General features: G+C 40.5%; 1 protein-coding gene across 1 annotated transcript in view; it reads right to left on the reverse strand.

Annotated features, from left to right (window-relative positions):
• The window catches only part of LOC140482418 (contactin-associated protein-like 5), a 1,108,772-nt gene that overhangs the window by 14,464 nt on the left and 1,069,503 nt on the right, over window positions 1-24,805 (reverse strand). The window contains exon 23 of the mRNA XM_072579902.1: window positions 7,952-8,023. Coding sequence (XP_072436003.1) covers window positions 7,952-8,023 — 72 coding nt within the window. The remainder of the gene's footprint in view (window positions 1-7,951; window positions 8,024-24,805) is intronic.

The raw sequence follows: 24,805 nt of genomic DNA on the forward strand, positions 1-24,805 counted from the left end.
TGAGCAAACATTAGGGCCTGGACCAATACTTTGCAGGGAGAGGTCAGGTTGAGAAGAGGTGGAGAGGTTCTGGGAGGGATTGGAAGAGATTTAGGGTCGGGGAATTGAAAGTACAACCACCAGTACAGGAGTAAATGAGTCCTGGGATGTATGGAGTGAAAATTACAAATCACCAAGTTCTTGAAATGTTATTGGTTTGGAAGTGGATCCAGAGATAAAGGGAGGACTCAAACCATACAGGAAATTGAATGTAAGGTGGAGAATTATGAAAATTGAGATGTTGCCATGCAGAAAGCCAAGGTAGGTTAGCAAACTTGGGAATGATAGATAAACTGAAACCAGTGTGAGACAGGATAAGGACAGCAGTAGATCGTCTGAGAGATACAATGCACACGGTTTCCTGATTTAATAAACAACAATATGACACTTTTCTGAGCATGGATCCCTCATTCAGAACCCTCTTACAATTTATAGATTAAGATATTTGCTGGAAATCTGTTTAGGATTATTCTAAATCTGTCAAATCTGCTATATTAATGGAAACGCTAACATGCTTTCTCCAATCTGTTGGGCTGCTGTGCTGACATTTTTATATTACTATATTCAATTCTGGTCTAGTCTCCTTGCTATAGGAAAGATGTTGTTAAACTTGAGAGGGTTCAGAAAAGATTTACAAAGATGTTGCCAGGGTTGGAGGGTTTGAGTTATAGGGAGAGGCTGAATTGGCTGGGACAATTTCCTGGAACATCAGAGGCTGAAGGGTTTATAATAGAGGTTATAAACATTTATAAAATCATGAGGAGCCTGGATAGGGTGAATAGTCAAGGTCAATTCCTCAGGGTAGGGAAGTCCAGAAGTAGAAGGCACAGGTTTAGAGTGAGATGGGAAATATTTAAAAGGGACTTAAGGGCAACTTTTTCATGGAGAGGGTGGTGCATGTATGAAATGAGCTACCAGAGGAAATGGTGGAGACTGGTACAATTATAACCTTTAAAAGGTAGCTGGCTGAAAAGGTTTAGAGGGATATGGGCCAAATGTTGGCAAATGGGACTAGATTAGTTTAGAATATCTGGTCAGCATGGGCAAGTTGGACTGAAGGGTCTGTGTCCACTCTGTATATCTCTATGATTTTAAGAAATTGTACAGAAAACAAGTTAGTATGGTTTGTGAGCTGAACTGGATTTTACTTTGATATAGTAATAGATCAAGTTTCATTGAATTGCTCTTCTGGTAGTCCCACAGTACAACAGTAATAGAGTTGGTGATGAAGACCAGCTAGCAATCACTTTCAATTAAATTACAACAACCCAGACATTGGCACCTCACTGTTGGGAAATTGTCATTTTCAGTTGAGAAGGTGGTGAGTACAGAAAGTGGTCAAGTGTGGAGGAAACTATCTCCAAGCTCTGTATCTTCCCAGCAAATAAAATTGGATGTTGAATTTCCATCAAATTCTGTGAATTACATCAAGTGCATCAGAGCAGAGTTGGTTGAATCCACACACAAGATTGAAGAATTATGATTGTGAGTGTATTGCTTCCTATGCCCCAGTGTTTTCATGATATTTTAAACTTGTTTAAGATCCAGTTCATCAGGATCAGGCCTCATCCTAAAATTAATTACAGTTCCAAGTTGAAATTCAGAGATTGTATAAATTCACGAAGGGGCTTTGAACTGTCGTTTTTTTTTAAATCAATCATTCGTGGGATTTGCGTGTCACTGCCTGACCAGCATATGTTGCCCTTCCCTAGCTGTCCTTGAGAAGGTGGTTCTGCTGCAGTCCACCTGCTGTTGGTTGACCCATAATGCCATTAAGGAAAGAATGCCATGAATTTGACCCAGCAACACTGAAGGAACAGTGACATATTTCTAAGTTAAGATAGTGAAGGTCTTGGAAGGGACCTCAAAGTTGGTGGTATTCCCATAAATCTGTTGCTCTTGTCTTTCTGGGTGGAAGTGGTCATGTGTTTGGAAGGTGCTGTGTAAGGATCCTTGATGCATTTTGACAGTGTACCTTGTACAGAGTACACATTACTGCTACTGAGCGTCAGTGGTGGAGGGAGTTGATGTTTTACTTAAACACCCTGGTACATTCAACATTCCTTTCATGACGAAATGTAGCAATGAAGTGGACTCGTAGCACAATGAAACTATTGGATTGTTCATTATTGTTTTCTTTAACCTATTTTGAGTGATTTTAAATCAGATTCTTCATAAATGGGGCTAAACTCATCTACAAGTGTATTGATAAACATGCACCAGTATTCAAATCCTCATATAATAAATGAATAAGTTCCTCACGCAGCTTAGGAAAAGGAAAGGCCTACATGGTAGTTTTCATTATCACTGGATATATCAAAACAATCTAGAACAAATGAAGTACTCTTTCAGAAAAACCACTGTTACAAATTTAGCCAGCCATTCAGTGGCACAGCAAACTACTATGAACACCAGTATGATAATTATTAAATAATCAGCTTATTATGGTGTTGATTGTGGCATAATTATTGGCCAGGAGTATTTCTCCTGATGTTCTTCAAGTTAATGCTGTGGAAGTATTTATATCCAACCAGGTGGAAGTAGGGGCCTTGGTTTAACCTCTCATCTGAAATATAATACCTCTGACTGTGCAGTACTCTCTGAGTACTACACTCAAGTCTCAGCTTTGACTTTTTACATGTTAGTCCTTGTTTAAGAAGGGTAGGAGGGATCATCCAGGTAATTGCAGACCAGTGAGCCTGATGTCAGTGCGAAGGAAGCTGCTAGAAAAGATACTGAGGGATAGGATCTATTCCCATTTGGAAGAAAATGGGCTTATCAGTGATGGACAACATGGTTTTATGCAGGAAAGGTCATGTCTTACCAACTTAATAGAATTGTTTGAGGAGGTGACAAAGTTGATTGATGAGAGAAGGACTATAGATGTCATTTATATGACTTCAGTAAGGCATTTGATAAGGTTCCCCATGGTAGGCTGATAGAGAAAGTGAAGTTGATTGGGGTTCAGGGTGTACTAGCTAAATGGATGAACAAAAGGCTGGGAAAGAGGAGTCAAAGAGTAGTAGTAGAAGGAGCTTCTCAAAATGGAGAACTGTCATCATTGGTGTTCCATAGGGATCCGTGTTGGGAGCACTGTTGTTTGTGATGTACATAAATGATCTGGAGGAAGGTATAGGTAGTCTGATTAGCAAGTTTGCAGTTGACACTAAGATTGGCAGAGTAACAGATAGTGAAGGGGACTGTCAGAGAATGCAGCAGAATATAGACAGATTGGAGAGGTGGACAGAGAAACAGCAGATGGAATTCAATCCGGACAAATGCAAGACGATGCATTTTGGAAGAACCAATTCAAGAGCGAACTAAATAGTAAATAGAAAAGCCCTGGGGAAAATTGATGTACAGAGAGATTTGAATGTTCAGGTCCATTGTTCCCTGAAGGTGGCAACGCAGGTCGCTAGAGTGGTCAAGAAGGCATTCGGCATGCTTTCCCTCATCAGATGGGGTATTGAATACAAGAGTTGGCAGGGCATGTTGCAGTTGTATAAAATTTTGGTTCGGCCACGTTTGGAATACTGCGTACATTTCTGGTCACTACATTACTAAATAATGTGGATACTTTGGAAAGGGTGCAGAGGAGGTTCACCAGGATGTTGTCTGGTATGGAGGTCACTACCTCTGAATAGAGGTTGAGTAGATTAGGATTATTTTCATGAGAAAGATGGAGGTTGGGGGGGGACCTGACTAAGGTCTACAAAAACATGAGAGCCTTCGACAGGGTGGATAGCAATACCCTTTTTCCCAGAGTGGGAGACTCAATTACTAGGGGTCACGACTTTAGAGTTAGAGGGGAAAGGTTTTGAGAAGATATACATGGAAAGTTCTTTACACAGAGGGTGGTGGGTACCAGTGCAGATGGTAGACGTGGGCCCGGTAGTATCATTTAAACTGTATCTAAACAGATACATGAATAGGCAGGGAGCAGAAGGACACAGCCCCTTAGGAAATAGGCGACAGGTTTAGATAGAGGATATGGATCGGCGCAGACTTGGATGGTGAAAGGGCCTGTTTCTGTGCTGTAATTTTCTTAGTTCTTTGTTCTTGTTCTAAATCCTGAAGGAGGACTTGAATCAAGAATGTTGTGACTTTGAGAATTGCCTTCTTGGGTAGAGATGAGAATGGTAGCTCCTGACAATTTTGAAATGGGCAGAGGTAGCAGGGTCATCACATTTACAGAATTGCTACAACACAGACGGAGGTCATTTGGCCCATTGTGCTTGGGCTAGCTTGTCAAGTGAACATTGTTACCCCACTGCAATCTCCTGCCTTTTCCCCACACACTCACTGGAGCCATGATTGATGCTGGTTCATGTCAGCTACTGGGTTCAGTTGGAAGACGTTTTAGTATGGGAATTGTTGGAGTTGATTAGCACCTAAGGTATAGAGAGGTCTTCTCCTGCATGTGCCCTTTGCCTCTGATAGATCTCTCCATTCAGCATGGGCTGGCCAAGAAGAAAGGACCATCATCATTGGCCTGAAGGATGAGGTTATCCTGTGGGGTTACCCCAATGGTATGGCCCCCACCCACCCCGTTACAATAAGAGTACCTCTGACAACCTCTGGGTTTCCTTTTCTAGTTCTTAATCAGGGCTGGGATTGGGGTGAATGGATGGGATGATGGACTCTCTACCCTGTTAACTTCCTGCCAATTTATCAGGTTCCTCTCACAACATGTCTCTGCTACTAAATTCCACCCTGGGACTTTAGGACCATGAATGAATAATACTTTATTTAGTTGAATTTTGAGTCAAAGATGAGTCATGTGTTTTTCAGGAAATTTAAGGTTTTACTTTTATGTTTAGGGATTGTTTTATGGAAGATCTGGATAATATTACAATGAATTGCCTAAGTGGTGCATATTACATCAGATCATATGTGTACTCAGAGTGTATATAGTGAAGGAGAAAGAGAGGACTGCAGATGCTGGAGATCAGAGTCGAGAATATGGTGCTTGATGCATTTGAGAAGGATGCGGGGTGGGGGAACTGATTGAAACTTTTAAAACATTGAGAGGCTGTAGAAGCAAAGCAGCTGAGTGTGTTTAAGACAAAGAAAGATAGGTTCTTGATTAGAAAGGGAATCAATGGTTACAGGGAGAATGGGAATTGAAAGAAAGGCTGGAAAGGCTGGGACTTTCACACTTGGAGCGTAAGAGGTTAGGAGGTGACCTGAGAGAAGTTTATAAAATAATGAGAGGTATGGATAGCATTGATGGTAGCTGTCTTTTCCCTAGGATGGGGAGTTTCAAGACTAGAGGGCACATTTTTACGGTGAGAGGAGAGAGTTTTAAAAAAGACATGAGGGATAATTTTTTTTACATGTGGGGGCTATCGAGTGGGGAATGAACTTCTTGAGGAAGTGGTGGATGTGGGCACAATTACAACATTTCAAAGACATTTGGATGGATGTCTGAATGGGAAAGGTTTGAAGGGATACGGGTCAGGAGTAGGTAGGTGGGTCTAGTTTAGTTTGGGATTATGTTCAGCATGGACTGGTTGGACCAAAGTGTCTGTTTCCGTGATGTATAACTTTATGACTCTATGAGAAACATCTCAGCTATAACTGAATGGTGGATCAGACTCGATGGGCTGAATAGCCTGATTCTGTTCCTGCTTCTTATGGTCTTGTGATCTAACACAAATTAAGCTTCAAATGTCTTAATTCCTATTCTAATGGTGACAGGGATACTCCAGTAATGTCCTGAAATTTCTAGGAATTAAAGACTGATTACACAGACAATGAAGCAATTAGTGAGAAATGAGGGAATTTTTTTAAAAAGTGTGTTTACATGCTTTAGTTAATTGATTGCAGAAAAGTTGGAATAGGAGGTTTGCTGACTGGGTAAAGTAAGAGGCTATGTGATGAACCTTTCCAAATATATACAGCAGATTGGACAATCCTAAGTGATTACAGAGGGTACTGACTATAACTGGGTCAGAGATAAAAGAACTGCAGGTGCTGGAATCCAAGGTAGACTGACAGGAGGCTGGAAGAACACAACAAGCCAGGTAGCATCAGGAGGTGGAGGAGTCAACGTTTTGGGTGTACCCCTACTTCAGTCCAGATGTTGCCTGGTTTGCTGTGTTCTTCCAGCCTCTTGCTTGTCTAAGTGGGTCCAAGCAGGGACTTGCTCAGCAATTACTCTTCAAAGTATAGCTTGTATGTGAAAACTAAAAATTGACACATTGATGCCCATCAGAAACAAGGACCTGCATGTATTGATGCCTCTAAGTTAAAGAACAACCCTTGTCTTCGCAAATTGCTGGCATGCAGCAGGGGGTGAGGCAGGGGAGTGCAGGTGGTGAAGGAAATAAAGATAAATAGACAAAGTGGTAGATGCTGAAAATAGTGAGAGAGTAAGAAAATCCCTCCATCACCTACATTCAGTCGCAACTTAATGGACTATCAATAAGATGCACGACAGAAATGCTCCAAGGTTCCTTAGACAGCACCTTGCACATCGATAACCATTACCATCTCGAGGACAAGAGCTACAGATTCAAGGGAATACCACCATTTGCAGGTTAGCCTCCAACATTCACACCATCCTCACCAGGAAATACAGAGCTTTTCAGGATCAATGTCATGGAACACTCTCCCTAATGGCATTGTGGGTCTTCTTACAATGACTACAGTGGTTCAAGAAGGCAGCTCTTTCTTGAGGGCAACTAGGGGCAGGCAATAAGGGCTGGCCCAGAAGCATGGCTGAAAATTTTATATCACAGAGTCATACATCTATCTTTGTATCATTGAACTGTAGCTCTAAAGTCAAGGGAGCATTATTTAGTTGGTGGCTTACTTATAGCCAAAGAGTATTCAGCTCAGATTTCCATCATTTAAGCTTTTGCCTTTTCCCCTCTGATAATGATTTGGGAATGCCGGTGTTGGACTGGGGTATATAAAGTTAAAAATCACACAACATCAGGTTATAGTCCAACAGGTTTAATTGGGAGCACTAGCTTTTGGAGCGCAGGTCCTTCATGAGGTGGTTGTAGAGGACACAATTGTAAGGCACAAAATTAATAACAAAAGTTTACAGTGTGATGTAACTGAAATTATACATTAAAAATACCTTGATTGTTTATTGAGTCTTTCATCTGTTCGAATACCGTGATACCATGGGAGTGTGTGTGTGTCTGGGGTGGGGGAGTTGTGAGTGTCGATGAGAGAGAGTGTATATGTGTATATACAGACACACACATTCCCACACTCACACATGCACTCCCTCACAGACTTAAGACACTCTACACTCACACACACATATACACTCTCTCTCACACTCACAACCCCCACCAGACAGACAGACAGACAGACACACACACACACACACACATACGTTTGTGGGATGAATTTGTACTTGCAGAGTTACTTTGCTCAAAAACTGCATGAATTCATATAAGACTTTGTTATCTCACTTTTTAGATTAGAATCAGTCTAAACACTATGGTACAGACAGAGAACACACGGGGCTAACACCTTCAACATATTGTCCAGCTAACACCAGTTGTTACAGTTAACCTGAGAATGTAACTTTTAAAAAAAAAGTTTTGTGATTTACACGTAAAAGAAGTGAAAGAAAGTGAAAGAAGTGAAACTATCACGGTATTCGAACAGATGAAAGACTCAACAAACAATCAAGGTATTTTTCACTGTATAATTTCAGTTACATCACACTGTAAACTTTTGCTATAAATTCTGTGCCTTAAAATTGTGCATTCCACAACCACCTGATAAAGGAGTGGTGCTCTGAAAGCTAGTGCTTCCAATTAAACCTGTTGGACTATAACCTGGTGTTGTGTGACATTTAACTTTGCACATCCCCTCTGATAAAGCAGCCTCGAATAACTGTGAGACTGATGACTGAGGAATCCAGCACAACTTAATCTGATTGTACCTCCAATGACTGCTGAGTCACTCCTTATTGCATTCGTTAGTAGCTTTCCCTCTTCAATTGCCCCTGGGTGATCTGCAACACAAAACAATGTGTCATTTATTATAATGAAATGGTGTAAAGCTGAAATAGGGAAGACATATCCACAGAAAGCCTTTGAATATGGCCATGTTAGTTTTACTTGGTTGGACCCACATCTCAAAGAATACGTTCACTCCTCAGCATGAAATAAACATTGGCTTTGGAAGGAATTACAGACTAGATTCACTGGAATTATAACAGAGTTTGCAGAATGATATTATGAAGAGAGGTATGTTAAATCCACTATAGCTTCTCAGAACATTCCAAATCAACAACCTCCTCCATTCAGAAAGAAACGGGTAGCACCTGCACCCTTTCCATCCCAGTTATAATCTCTTCCAATCTCTTATGTCGGGCAGAAGATACAAAAACTTAAACACATGTACCAACAGATTCAAGAACAGCTTCTTCCCCGCTGTTATCAGAGTTCTGAATGGACCTCTCAAATTTTAAATTTAATATTTGATCTCATTCTTTGTGAACCTTCTCTGCAACTGTAACATTGTATTCTTCACTCTGTTCTATGATCTGGCTGTGCTGCATGCAAAACAAAACTTTTCACTGTACCAAGGTACATGTGACAATAATAAATCAAATCAAATGATCTTCCACTCAATGTCATGCAACATCCTGTCTTGAAACTATGTTACTTTTTCTTCACCTTAACTCCTGGAACCCCCTTCCTAACAGCATTGACAGGGTACCTACACCCTCTGGGCTGCAGAAATTCAAGAAAGCAAGTCACTCTCATCTCTTCCAGGGGCGAGAGTGTGGTGCTGGAAAAGGACAGCAGGTCAGGTAACTTCCGAGGAGCAGGAGAATCAATGTTTCGGGCATAAGCCCTTCATCAGGAATGAATGATGAAGGCTTTCATTCCTGATGATGGAATTTTTTGCCCAAAACGTTGACTCTCCTGCTCCTCAGATGCTGCCTGACCTGCTGTGCTTTTCCAGCACCACACTCTCTACTCTGATCTCCAGCATCTGCAGTCCTCACTTTCTACTCATCTCTTCCAGGGCAATGAAAGACGGGCAACAAATGTTGCTGTTGCCAACAAGACTCAATTATGTGAGAATATTTTTCAATCATTAAGTCTGCTTCTCTGTCTAAGGTGAATTAAAAAATGTTTCTACAGCACCTTTTGAAGAAGTTCTGGCAAGTTACCTTTGGAAAATAATTGCCTCTCAATCAACTGTTCAAGCAGATTATCTGGTCGTTCAATTTATTGTCATTTGTGGGAGATTGCTCTGTGCATTCTGACCCTCTTTGTTTTCTATATCACAACAGGGACTAAACTTTAAAAAGTACTTGAAAATCTGCAAACCTTTTCAGGGACCCTGGAGATCATGAAAAGAACTGAAGTTACTGATGTCTTTCTGTTTGTACTTTGTTTGATTTATTGAACACAATGACAACTATATGCTTTGACAGCATTTCCTGTGTTTCTGCACCTGCCTTGAAGAAGAAAAATAAACAGCTTAATTACTATAATTAATCCCAGTGCTCCCATTTTCATCAAATTATAAACCTCAAAGGCAATAAAAAATTACATTTCTTGTAAGTCTGTGATGCAGGTCACTAGAGTGCTGAATTGTTCATACAATTAAATGCTGATGTTTTACCCTCACACATTCCTGACACAAAGAAAATTTGGCTTTTCAAAACAACTTCCATAGATTAGTCTACAAGTTAAAAGTTAACTACCACCTACGCAACCACTTGGAGAAGATTAGCTGTGAAGTGATCATTTGAAATCAAAACTCAACTTGAAGACTCTGTCAGATTTTGGAACAATGCGAGATTTCAAACAATACCCACTTGACATTGTCAATTAGAACAGAGAAGGAAACAAAAATCTTTCATTTGTGTCGTGCCTTTTATGACCTCAGGACATCCGAGAGCACACTGTACCATTTGATGTATTATCACTGTCAGGATGTAGGAGAAATACAGACATAATTTGCTCAGAGAAACTTTCACAAATAAGAAGTAAGAAAGGCTGTGGAATCAGGGGTTTCATTTACTAAAGCCAGAGGGAACAAAATGAGAATGTAAGGAAAATTATGATCATGGAAGAGTTCAGAAATAGCATTCCTAAAAACTTTAGAACCTGAAGATGTCCAGTAATAAAGATCAATGGAGCAATATTTCTTGCAGATAGAAACACAGGAATATACAAAATAGGACACAAGATTAGGCCACTCCACTCCTCAATATGATCATGGCTGATCATGTAACACTGTCTGGGACTCTGGTGCGGCCTTATCTGGAGTATTGTGTGCAGTTTTGGTCGCCATACTATAGGAAGGATGTGGAGGCACTGGAACGGGTGCAGCGGAGGTTTACCAGGATGTTGCCTGGTATGGTAGGAAGATCGTATGAGGAAAGGCTGAGGCACTTGGGGCTGTTCTCATTGGAGAAAAGAAGGTTTAGGGGAGATTTGATAGAGGTGTACAAGATGATTAGGGGTTTAGATAGGGTTGACAGTGAGAACCTTTTTCCTCATATGGAGTCAGTTGTTACTAGGGGACACAGCTTTAAATTAAGGGGAGGTAGGTATAGGACAGATGTTAGGGGTAGATTCTTTACTCAGTGGGTTGTGAGTTCATGGAATGCCCTGCCAGTATCAGTTCTGGACTCTCCCTCTTTATGGTCATTCAAGCGGGCATTGGATAAGCATATGGAGGTTATTGGGCTAGTGTAGGTTAGGTAGGCTTCGGTCGGTGCAACATCGAGGGCTGAAGGGCCGGTACTGCGCTGTCTTTTTTTCTATGTTCTATGTCCCTGCCTTCTTCCAAATCCTTTGATCTCTTTAGCCTTCTGAAATTTATCTAACTCCTTCTTGCAAGCATTCAATGTTTTGGCTTCACCCCTTTCTGTGGCAGAGAATTCCTTGACACACCACTCTCTAAGTGAAGACATTTCTCTTCATCTCAATCCCATTAAGGCTGATCCTACATCCTCAAATTGTGACCCTTGGTCCTTGACCTCCTGGTCATTGAGAACATCCTTCTTGCATATACACTCTCCAGTCCTGTTAGGATTTTATAGGATTTTTGAGATCATATTTTCATTCTTCTAAACTCCATGAATGGGATCAAGTTCTCCTCCTTTCTCAGCTCTCTCATTCCAGGAATTAATCCAGTCAACCTTCATTGCACTCCCTCCAAAGCCAGAACACCCTTCTCCAGCTATCCACAGTAAAGAAATTAACATGCTTCCATTGTAAAAGAATGGACATAACAAAACCAGTCATTGATGGTAAAATGAGAGATCAATTAAAATAATAGGAATGTCTAATAAGTCTTGAGTAAAGAGGTCGTGAGGTAAGAAACTGTTATGGAACATTTTTCACTAGAATGCACTTAGAATTAAGAGATGGTTCAGGAGAGTCATGAAAATCTTTGGTCACACATTGACTAGATTACTTACAGTATGGAAACAGGCCCTTTGGCCCAACAAGCCCACACCAATCTTCAACCCACCCCCTTATGTTTACCCCTTCACCTAACACTAAAGGGAATTTAGCATGGCCAATTCACCTAACCTGCACATTTTTGGACTGTGGGAGGAAATCCATGCAGACACGGGGAGAATGTGCAAACTCCACACAGTCAGTCGCCTGAGGCGGGAATTGAACCCAGATCTCTGGCACTGTGAGGCAGCAGTGCTAACCACTGTGCCACCATGCCACCCACAAGGTCAATCAGCCTGCTGGATGATCTGAAAACTTCATCTCAAAAGGAGAGGCATCTCCTTATTTTTTAAATGAAGGACTTAAACCATTAAAAATATTGAGAGAAAACAGACTTAGCATTCCAAATCCAATAACATTTCTTCAGCACCTTCTTCAGTTCATTAAACTCAAAACATTAACTCTGTTTTCTCTCCGCAGATGCTGTCAAACCTGCTGAGTTTTTCCAGTAATTTCTGTTTTTTGTTTGGTCCAGAACTCCAGCATCTGTAGTTGTTTGTTTTATTTAAGATATTGAAAGACACTGAAGCAAATCACTGATACTGGCTAATGATACTTCTTGACTTCTTGAGGTTAATGAAGGAGAGAATCATGATTGAAAGTATACATGGATGGTACATGTCAGTGTCATCATAGGGAGTTAGATGAAACAGTAAATGGAGCAGTGATGGTTGGATTAGTGACAAAGTTTTTGATAGAAGGAATTGATTTTATTTTAGGGAAAAACCTGGCAATTTCAAGAACATTGGCTTCACCAAGAGTGGTTGAGCAACCGGTGGATATGACAGGAACTCAAGCTAGAAGAGGAACATTCTGTACTGTTTCCAGACAGCGTTATCTCAAGATTTTAGATTTACAAAATTAGACAGGGAGAAGAGCAGTTTATAACAAAGGGAGGTGACTTGGACATTCGGTTATTGGATACAATATTCAAAAACTTAACTGAAAGGTGCAAAGTGAAGAGAATGTTTTTGATATGTTTCATCCACCTTCTTTAATAGAAATGCAACAAATGAATTCTGAATTAACTAAATAGCTGGCTTAGAAATTGAATCAAAAAGATTATGTTAGTTTCAATACTTGGAAGAAAAAGTACCAATGAGGAAATGGAGGCCACCTCAAATATCTGTCAATTAGATATGGGCAATGAACTATTAGCTGGTAGCTCCATCAGCGTTTTGTAATGGCACTGTACATGTTGCTTATTAAATTCCAATGTCAGGATTACAGAGCGATATGTTCAAATTATGCCAGACATATCATATATGTCAGGTAGAGGGGAAATATCAGCCATCAATTAAATTAGCCTTTGGTTTTGGTGTCAGCCTTTGAAGAGCCATTCAACAGGGTCTGAGTAGATTGTGTAGGACCCCTCCCTAAAATAACAAATGGGATTCAGTATTTTCCACAAGATTTCCTACAGCAGTGTCACTAGGGAAAATTGTTAGAACAAAGGTATTGGAAAAGTTAGTTCAATTCTTTACAGTTATGGAGTACCCAAAGAGATAAAATTAAATACAAGTTCAAATTTTAGGCTGTAAATATTCAAATATATTCTGACTTATTTTGCAATAAACCAACTTACATTGTCTGCTTACATACAATCTCAAACTGCATTGGAAAGGTGGCATTAATCTTTGAAGACAATGATTACAACTTATACTCAAGAATCTCCAAACCATTAAGATTAGGAATTACTTTGTTTCTATTTGCCATAAGGGGTGGCACAGTGGCTCAATGGTTAGCACTGCTGCCTCACAGCATCATGGACCCAGGTTCCATTCCATTGTTGGGCAACTGTCTGTGTGGAGTTTGCACATTCGCCTGTGTCTGCGTGGGTTTCCTCTGGGTGCTCTGGTATCCTCCCATAATCCAAAGATGTGCAGGTTAAGTGAATTGGCCATGCTAAAATTGCCCATAATGTTCAGGGATGTGTAGGTTAGGTGCATTAGTCAGGGTAAATGTAGAGTAATAGGAAATGGGTTTGGGTGGGATACTCTTCAGAGGGTCCATGTGGACTTGTTGAGCAAAAGGGCCTGTTTCCACCAGGATGGGACCATTCGCCACAGCACATTTGCAGCCGACGATTCGCCACTGCCCTTTCACCACTGAGGATGCTTAGCCACCGCCCATTGGCCACTGAAGACGATTCGCCACCGCAAGTAACTCATATATTTTGAATATAGTGTTTGCGTTGTTTCAGTAACAGCTTCTTTTCATTACAGGAGAGTTTTTTTTAAAGCTTGTATTTTTGGAACAGGAATTTTTAGTATGGAAACAGAAATTATTGCTAAACGTGGAAATAAGAAGTTTTACCACGATGGTTTTATATCAGTGTTATGAGAGAATGATTTCCTGAAGTTAGAATTAACCAATAAAATGATATTTATTTTACTCTTTTTTTATCAATATGTAGTATGTAGTTGTATAAATAAAGGGGACTGAGAAGTATGAAAGAACAGACGGGAGGGAAAACAATCAGTACATATATATATTTCCGGTGGTGAATAGTCTCCAGAAGTCAAACGACCCGAGTGGAGAAACGTTGGTGGCGAACCAGCAGTGGCTAATCATTGGTGGAGAATCTGCCGTGGAGAATCGTTACCAACCCATTTCCACACTGTAGGTAATCTATGACGGATAGACCAGATCCTCTTAATGAATTCACTGGGTTTAGTCCTAGTGAACTAATAGAGACATGAGGCAAAGGGTCCACTTAAATTTATTCAAGACATCTCGATAAACCAAACTACCTCATGATTTGAGTTTCAGAGAGAAAACTGACCCAAGTATTTCAGTTAATTCAAAAGCATTCAAAGTGTGCTCAATAAACAATCAAAACTAGACCAGACAAGATGTGGAGGGGCCGTTGTTGGACTTGGATGGGCAAAGTTAAAAATCACACAACACCAGGTTATAGTCCAATAGGTTTATTTGGAAGCACTAGTTTTCGGAGCAATGCTACCTGATGGAGGAGCAACACTCCAAAAGCTAGTACTTCCAAATAAACCTTTGGACTATAATCTAGAACAGACAAAAAAGCCAAAGTTTGAAACATTTTTCACTGACGACCAGGTGTTTGTAATGAACACCTTGTTTATCTCTAGGGAACTAGTAAAAAGGGTGCACTGAACCTTACCAAATCAAAAGAAACGCAATGTAAATTATGCAGTGACTATTCCAGTATCAGTGAATGTGTCATGTGAACGTATTAGGACAAGGATGATAGTCAGGAGAAAGGTGCAATCTGGTAGGAAAGAAAGTAGAGAATGAAATAATAATATCTGAAAATTGAGAATGCTCCAGAAATTGAAAATTAAAAAACTGACCCTCCAGCAATCAGCATGTGTAATATAGAGGTGTTTAAAAGATTAGATAATTTATATTCTGGAAAACTATCAAAGTGATTTGCAGAAATTCTTACAGAATCGTAAGTAGATTTACATGAATGAATGAAAAGCTCTTTTGGCTATTCATGTTAACACTGGGGATATCTTATCTATATGACATTCTTACAGACTCATTCTAAAGAGATTAACTCAATTTACAGAAGAGATTAAGTTCATGATAGGCAATGACATTATTGAATTGAGTCACAGTAGCGAGAGTTCACCAATGTGATTGTGTTGAAGCTGGATGGGTCGTAGGGAATCAATATCGATTATGACAAAGCCCAACACAGCAACAATAACAGGGTCACATGCTAGTTCAAGATTGGAGAACTACACTGAGTAAATAGAACATGCATGATTGGTCACCAAATTCAACTTATTGAAAAGATATTGGCAAGTTCCACTGACCGACTGAAAGAGCCAAATTACAATTAACTTTTGTAAAACTGGATGGAGTTTATCAGTGCAGACTCCTATTATTTGGAATGAAAAACAGACCACCCCATATTCCAATGATTAGCCAATAAAGGAAATGTAACTGCACTGTTTGTAACTGCACGGTTTGGTTGACTTCAGCTCAACCTGTGGAGAACAGCGACACTGTTTTTGATTTAGTTAGCTACAACAGCCAATTTCGTTATAAATCTGGGTGAAAGAGAATATTAGCCAAAGAGAAAGTGACATTTTGGGCTACAAAATGGGACATGAACAAGTGACACTCAGAGGAGTGAAAATAAGGTCTGCTGTGGATTTTCCCATGTTTAAGATGGAATGTGAAAGTTTGTACTATGTTGACCAAAGATTTGTTCCAAAACTTCAGCACTGTCATGGCATATTTAAATAATCTGTTGAAGAAGGGAAGAAAGTTGTAGTGGATGCAGGAATGTCAGAGTACCTTTGACATTCGCCGAATTATGGGAAGCCATTCAAACTGGCTGTTAACGAAAATGATATTGACATGGAGTGTTTTTTACTACACGTTATGAGATGGGAAATCAAATGGCCTGTTCATCATTTTTCAGAGAAATTGACCACATGACAACAAAAATACTTCATAGCTGAGAAGGAGATCTTGAGCCTTGTATTGGCTATTCATCTTTCTGAAATACAGATCATTAAAAATGTAGAAAAAATGCTCCTTAAATGTCCAATAATCTTTTGAGTTTTGCAAAGATTTCAGGATAAGAACTTACAAGTGCTTTGATGGAGTTAAATTCAAATAAAATTTGAAAATTACTCATGTGCCTCGAAAAGAAAATGTTAAAGCCTTTTTGGGATTGAAACCGAATACGTGTGATGTCTGTGGACTGAAGGAAACCATCATTACTCTGTCAGTAATGGCATGTTTAATGTGCTATAGAAATAATTTTTGATGGATATTGGAAATGGCTTTTAAATATATATTTTCATTCTTCTTTGGTTCCAGTGTGATGTGTGATTTAAATATATTTTAACATAACTTATTTAGAATTACAATTTTGAACCAGTCACCGATGTGTTTGGTCTAATAATTGGGGTTTAATAATTAACTTGTCAATCTTTCTGAAGCCATGAATGGTAAACCAGTATGTGTCAAAAGTAGTTGACTGGGGGCTTGATAAGGTGATAATATGAAATTGTTAGTATCGCTTGAGTTTTACAATCAGAGAGAGAAAATATTGAAAGCCATTATTTTGGTTTCGTTTTAGAGGAATCAAGAATTGATTTTTGTTTCGGAAATGTCCATAGTTCAGAAAGCATTCAGAGCCAGTTGTGAAGACATGGCTGAGGTCATATGCAAGAATAATTTCTCCTGAAGAAAGGAGTTAGTTCAGAAAAGTTAGGAAATAGGTAAAGGTTTTAGTTTGAAAATTACAGGCCAAAAGTGCTTGGTCAAAAAATCAGGTAGGGCTATTTGAAACTAAGAAAGGTTAAGCTGAGTTGGTGAAAAATTAAGGAAAGGTCTGTCAAACCCTTAGGAAAGGGAATAGAATGAAAGTGTTAAGTTAAACATATGGAAATGATCGAAAAGGGAACTGCCTCCTTCCGGTATTTGAGCACCATAAAGTAATGGTATTGGATGGAATTTAATTTTTTCATGTGTTTTGAAATTTTTCAATATGTGTTATAGTTTAATAGCTTGGTTTGGTCTATTTCATCTTAATTTATTTTGTGGGAGGCACAGTGACTCAGTGGTTAGCACTGCTGCCTCACGGCGCCAGGGACCCGGTTCGATTCCAGTCTCTATTTGGAGTTTGCACATTCTCCCCGTGTCTTTGTGGGTGCTCTGGGTGCTCCAGTTTCTTCTCACAATCTAGAGATGTACGGGTTAGATGTATTGGCCATGCTAAATTGCCCATAGTTTTCAGGGATGTGCAGGCTAGGTGCATTAGTCAGGAGAAATGCAGAGTAATAGGGTAGGGGAATAGATCTAGGTGGGATATTCTTCAAAGGATTAGTATGGACTTGTTGGACCAAATAGCCTGTATACACACTGTAGGGATTCTATGATTCTGTTTTATTGTTAAAACTAAATTTTTAGCAATATATGCTTATGTTTCAGTGAAAGACCACCATATTAAATGTGAAAAAAGAACCAAAACGTAATCTACCAAACCAGATTTCATTCTGGGATCTGACTTGTCCAATCATAACTTCAGCTGGGATCAAAAGAATTGTCCTTGTTCATTGGACATTGTTAACCTACTTAAGGAAGCCATACATATTTGCATTCTAAGCCCACCACTATTGTATGAATTAGTATTCATTGAACATATGAACTCAGCAACTCACGCAGTTGAGTTCACTTTTAACAAGATCGTGAATGGCCAAAATAGATTGGGATCACTACTCGATCCAATTCTCACAAAAATCTTTGTTGGGTTCCATGAGAAATGTGTCTTTGATGGAATTACTTTTAACTCTTGCACATTTCCAATATGTAGCTAATGTATTTGCTATAGTTAAATCCCTAGCTGCATGCAAGAATTTCCTCACACATTTTTTTGGGCCCTATCCATCCTTTACTTCTGGGATCAGCAGTTGAAGTATTGAAGCTGCAGAATTATTGTATACAACTAGATAGAGCTATTCCATGTTGAAATTTCAAAATTACTGAGACACACTGAAGTGAAAGCAAGGTTCAGAAACAGTTAAAATACACACATTACTGATGTTCTAATTGTGTTCTATCTGCTAGATCAGCCTAAAACAACCAGGGCCAACTTAATAGTACAGAACCCTTTTCCAATTATATTTCAATAAATCATGTCAGTAGTATTTGTGAGAAGCATTAGTTTCTGATATATTACACATAGAGAGGAGATAAAGGGTTTTAAAGATGATGAAAACAATCACAGAGGTATATTCACTTGGCAAGGAATGTACCTGAACAAAGGGTTCTTTATAAAGCTTCGCAGATTCAGGGAATGATTATGGTACAGGAGGAGGCTGTTCAGGCCATTGTATCCATACTGGCTCCCTGATAAACCTGAGTGCCATTTCCCCATTTCCTCCACGAACTTCTGCACGTTCTTCCTTTTCCATGAACGCGTCTGGAGCTGTAAGCCAGTGAAACCAGGAATGACCCGTTCATACGTAGGTGGCTAGAAACCTGGAACTCAATCCTCAAACTGACAATGGGTTCTACAGTTCAAATGGACAAGTCAAGACTGGGTTTGGGTCTTTTTTGTTGGCTAAGCGAATTGAGGGATACAGCAGTGCTAAAGATTTTGAAGAACATGATTAAACATGAGAGAGGAAGAAGTTGCACCTCATTATTCTGGTTAAGGTCAACTCTTCATTACTCTACAAGCTTCGCAGATGTAAGATGCAGGGTCATTGACCTTCTTTTCAGAGAGTATCAGTTTAAAGCCTTATCTGGAATGCAGCTTCTGCAACAGTTCGGGTTCCCTGGAACAAAGAGCTACTGGGCAATTTGATTGGCTGGTAGCTCTCAGAGGACAGATGTCCTTCCAGTACGTGACACTTCAAAACAGTTAGTAGCCTAATGAATGGCTGCTGTGTAAGCTGGCACCTAACATTTAGTTGGAGATAGAAGACATTACTCTCTATTTTCCAGTTTGAGGGCCATCTTAAAACCAAGCCATGCCATTACAATGTTAAAGTGTCTCACCCACTCCCTCAGGCTTTTCTTTGAGTCATTTCTAATACCTCCATGATTCCATCAAGGATTGCATGTGGCAGTCCTGGAATTCCTCATGAGTCCAGGCCAATCCTAGAGGATTGGCAAAATCAGGACCTAGTCAAAATGTTCTTCCCCAAAGTCAATAGTTCCTCTGTTTCAGGGCATTGTCTTCAGTCCCAGCAATGGCTTGGGTTTCCTGGGACATAGACCTATTGGGCCATTTGATTGACTGGTAGCTTTCAGAGGACAGACGTCCTCCCAGTTAGTGGCCTAATGAATGGCTGCTGTTTAGACTGGTTCCTAATATTTAGTTGGAGATAGAGGACGTTACCTCCGTGTGTTTGTACAGCCCCATAACTTTCAAATCGAACTCAAAGTAGATAAGCTCTATATCCGCTCATGGTATCAAACAACCTACTCATCTAGGTGGCTATGAGTTCAGGTCCAAAGACTTGAAAACAAAGTCCAAACTGACCAACCTGGACTCAGAGAGGGTGCTGTTCTGTTGCAGGAGCTGCATTCCACATTAGGCTTTAAACTGATACACTCTGAAATGTGTTCAATGATCCTATGGGGTTACTTTGAAGAAGGGCAAGTGAGGCAGAAATGGGGTCGGGGGTGTGGCGGTGTGTCCTGCACAGTGTCCTGTCAAACATCGATGTCTCACCTAACATCTCCATAACACATTATCAGGGCAGCATTACTGTAAATTGAAAATGGTGGCGCTGGAAAAGTGCAGCAGGTCAGGCAGCAGCCGAGGAGCAGGAATGTTGATGCTTCACACATAAGCCCTTTATCAGGAATGTTGACTTATGCCTGAAATGCTGACTCTCCTGCTCGGCTGCTGCCTGACCTGCTGTGCTTTTCCAGCACCACCATTTTCAACTCTGACTCTGCAGCACCTGCAATCCTCACTTTCTCCCAGTATTACAATGAAGCCTGTGGAAGCTTCCTATGCCTAAATTTGCTGCTGTGTTTCCTGCATTGCAACTTTGACTCCATTTCAATAAACATTTCATTGTGAAGCACTTTGGGACTTCCTAGGGTTCATGAAAGGTAACTGGAAGTCATTCCTTCTTCCTCTCAATTCTGTACCGTTATTCAGGATCTTGTGTAACTCTTCTGCTGTAAAGATATAAATTTGCTAAGTGATCAGCTCAAAGTGTTTCCAGTGTTCCCTATCTACAGAATTTCCCAGGTGTCCAATAATCTTTTCTTGACTTACTTACCAAAGTGATGTGTCATTTTCAAAATGTCACAGACATGTTATCATCCAGAAAATGGAAGAAATAAGCTGGTCGTGCCTTGATTTTCTATCATGATTTCCAAATATGCAGCAAGCTGTCAATTTGAAATCTATGAGCTAAGGGGTTATTCCCTTATCCATATCACCAGGGTATAACATTCTTTCCTTCAGTTAAATAATTTGGTCTTAAGTAGCACTCACAGGTCGATTGGCCACAAATCTCATCATATTGATTGGAAAACTCCAACATTAAATTGACTCACTTATGGACTTGATCCATAGCATAAAGATGTCCAAATCAATATGAAAGATTTCTTTCAAGCATCCAATTCTTCCAAAGCATTCCTGTCTCCCTATCTTTTACATGCACTCATCCCTTCAACGTATCAGCAAATTTACAACCAAAAGGGCGGCAAGATGGTTCAGTGGTTAGCATTGCTGCCTCACAGAGCTAGGCACGCACGTTCGATTCCTATCTTGGGGCAACTGTCTGTGTGGAGTTTGCACATTCTCCCCCTGTCTGCTTGGGTTTCCTCTGGGTTCTCTGGTTTCCTCCCACAATCCAAAGATGTGCAGGTCAGGTGAATTGGCCATGTTAAATTTCCCATAGTGATAGTTGTGTTAGTCTAGGGTAGGGGAATGTGTCTGGGTGGGTTACTCTTCGGACGGTTGGTGTGGACTTGTTGGGCTGAAGGCTATTTCTACACTGTAGGGAATCTATTCTAAAAAAGGCTTGAAATGATTGAATACTTTTCATAACCATTGTGTGTATGATGTACAGCTTATGGAGCACTCCTTGAACTGTAGTCACTGTTTTAATGTGGAATATACAGCAATCAATGTGCACACAGCAAGCTCCCCAAAAGCAATGTGATAATCTCTATTTGTGATGATGATTGATGGATACTTTTTAGCCAGAGCAACGGGGAGAATGCCTCTGCTCTCCTTGAAAACAGAGCCCTTTCATCCTTTATATCCACCTGAGAGAGGGCTCAGTTTAACATTGTATCTGAAAAACAGTATCTCTGACAGTGCAGCACTCCTTCAATTCTGCACTGGAGTGAACACAAAACCTAAAGACTCAAAGTGCAAATGCTCCCAATTTTGAGTTATAACTGACACAACATGCTACATCAATTCAGATCTCTGGGGCAGTCCCCCCTTCCTGCACTCCACTATTGCTAGTTGTGCCCTCAATTGTTTAGGTTCTTTACTCTCTCATTCTTTCCCTGAACCTTCTCACTTTTCTACCCACCTTTTTGTATTATTATAAAGCCTACCACTTCCGTCAAACTTTTAACTATTTGTCCTAAGATCTCATTTTCTTGGCTTGGTGCCATTTCTTTGCCCGTGGAGTATGTCAAGATAGTTTGCTGCCTTCAAGTCTTTTGCTGGACTTTTTATTTGTTTTCTTTTATTTTATACCAAATACTCAAGTATCTGTAGCAAAATTAGCTGGAAAAGCTCAGCACGTCTGGCAGCATTTGTGCAGAGAAATCAGAGTTAACATTTCAGATCTGCTGACTCTTCTTCAGAACTGATGGGAGCTTGGAAAATGTCAGCTTATATGCAGAAGATAAAGTGGGGGGAGGGAGGGAGGAGGAATAAATGGTAGGTGCAGATAGAGTCCAAAGAGAGAGAAGAATAGTTGGATAGATAAAGGAGAGGATAACAATCTGTCTAGAAGAGTGAATAGCTGTTAATGGAGGCTAAAAATAGGTAGAGTGTAATGGCAGACTATGTCACAATAAAGCCTAGTGTATGGGATTGGGACTAGGACATGTGAGAGTTCAGGCCCTAAAGTAATTGAACTCAATATTGAGTCTAGAGGGTTACATGGTTCCCAAGCAGAAATGAGGTGCTGTTCTTCCAGCTTGCGTTGAGCTTCACTGGAGCACCGCAGCAAGCCTGAGACAGAGATGTCAGCCAGGGAACAGGGTGATGAGTACTTAAATATCTGTACCTAGGAACCTTTGTATCTAAGTTGGTGCTAAAAATGGTGAGATTGCAAACGTTTCACTGCACTCATTGGAGTCCATGTGACAATAAAGCAAATTCAATTCCATTCAGTTCAACTCAAGTTGTCACTGTTTTAATCTAACTTCAGTTCATAACAAAGTAACAAAGAAACAAAGAAAATTATAGCACAGGAATAGACCCTTCGGTCCTCAGAGCCTGCGCCATTTAGATCCTCTATCTATACCTGTCGTCTATTTTCTAAGGATTTGTATCCCTCTGCTCCTTGCCTTGTCATGATATCTGTTTAGATACATCTTAAATGATGCTAGCATGCCCACCTCTACCACGCTAGCAAAGCGTTCCAGGCACCCAATCACCCTCTGCATAAAGAATTTACCATGCATATTTCCCTTAAATTTTTCCCCCTTGCCTTGAACTTGTGACCCCTAGTAATTGAGTCCCCCACTCTGAGAAAACGTTTCTTGCTGTCCACCCTGTCTATACCTTTCATGATTTTGTAGGTCTCAATCAGGGCCCCCCACAACTTTCATCTTCCTAATGAAAATAATCCTAATCTACTCAACATCTCTTCATAGCTTGTGCCCTCCATACCAGGCAACATCCTGGTGAACCTCCTCTGCACCCTTTTCAAAGTATCCACATCATTTTGGTGATGTGGCAACCAGAACTGCGTCCAGTATTTCAAATGTGGCTGAACCAAAGTCCAATACAACAGTAACATGACCTGCCAACTCTTGTACTCAATAGCCCGTCCAATGAAGGAAAGCATGCCATATGCCTTCTTGACCACTTTATTGACCTGTGTTGCCACCTTCAGGGAACAATCGACCTGAACACCCAGATCTTTCTGAACATCAATTTTCCCCAGGGCTTTTCCATTTACCATATAGATTGGTCTTGAATTGGATCTTCCAAAATGCATCACCTCACATTTGCCTGGATTGAACACCATCTGCCATTTTCCTGCCCAAGTCTCTGATCTATCTATATTTTGCTGTATTCTCTGACATTCGCCTTCACTATCTGCTACTGCACAAATCTTGGAGTCACCTGCAAACTTGCTAATCAGACCACCCAAACCTTTTTCAGAACATTTATGTATATCACAAACAACAGTGGACCCAGCACGGATCCCTGTGGAACATTACCAGTCATGTTCTCCATTTGTTCTCCATTTTGAGAAGGTCCCTTCCACTACTACTCTCTGTGTCCTGCTGCCCAGCCAGTTCTCTATCCATCTAGCTAGTACACCCTGGACCCCATGCGACTTCACTTTCTCCATCAGGTAACCATGGGGAACCCTATCAAACGCCTGACTGAAGTCCATGTATATGAAATCTAGAACCCTTCCCATATCAAACAACTTTGTCACTTCCTCAAAGTTTTATTATTTTATTATTAAGTTGGTTAGACATGACGTTTCCTGCACAAAACCATGCTGCCTATCACTGACAAGCCCATTTTCCTCCAAATGAAAATAGATCCTATCCCGCAGTATCTTCTCTAGCAGTTTCCCTACCACTGACATCAGGCTCACTGGTCTATAATTGCCTTGATCATCCATACTACTCTTCTTAAGCAAGGGGACAACATTAGCAATTCTCCAGTCCTCCGGGACCTCGCCCATGTTTAAGGATGCTGCAAAGTTATCTGTTCAACCCTCAGCTATTTCCTCGCTCGTTTCCCTCAGTAACCTGGAATAGATCCCATCTGGACCTGGGGACTTGTCCACCTTAATGCCTTTTAGAATACCCAAAACTTCCTCACTCCTTATGCCGACTTGACCGAGAGTAATTAAACATCCATCCCTAACCTCGACATCTATCACGTCCCTTTCCTCGGTGATATCGATGCAAAGTACTCATTAAGAATCTCACCCATTTTTTCTGACTCCACGCATAACTTCCCTCCTTTGTCCTTGAGTGAGCCAATCATTTCTCTAGTTACCCTCTTGCTCCTTATATATGAACAAAAGACTTTGGGATTTTCCTTAACCCTGTTTGCAGGTTGATGAATGAAGTGAGGAAAATATAATATAGTGAACTCAGGAGCTTGTTGAAAGTTGGGGAGAGGCTATGATTCTGTGTACACAATAGATAGAGCTTTTCATTGCATGAAACCATTCTTCACCAGATCTGAGGGTATGCAACACCAGCACTGCATGCTTGAAATGGAAAGCATTCCAATCTTTACTCCAAGGATAGAGTCAGAGAGTCATAGAGCTGTACAGCACAGAAACAGACCCTTCGATCCAACCCGTCCACGCCGACCAGATATCCCAACTCAATCTAGTCCCAACTGCCAGCACCTGGCCCATATCCCTCCAAACCTTTCCTATTCATATACCCAACCAAATGCCTTTTGAATGTTGCAATTGTACTAGCCTCCACCACTTCCTCTGGCAGCTCATTCCGTACACATACTGCCCTCTGTGTGAAAAAGTTGCCTTTTAGGTCTCTTTTATATCTTTCCCCTCTCACCTTAAACCTATGCCTTCTAGTTCTGGACTCCCCCACCTCAGGGAAAACACTTTGTCTATTTATCCTATCCATGCTCC

The sequence above is a fragment of the Chiloscyllium punctatum genome, chromosome 10 (assembly GCF_047496795.1).
Source record: "Chiloscyllium punctatum isolate Juve2018m chromosome 10, sChiPun1.3, whole genome shotgun sequence".
In the NCBI taxonomy this organism is placed as follows: domain Eukaryota; kingdom Metazoa; phylum Chordata; class Chondrichthyes; order Orectolobiformes; family Hemiscylliidae; genus Chiloscyllium; species Chiloscyllium punctatum.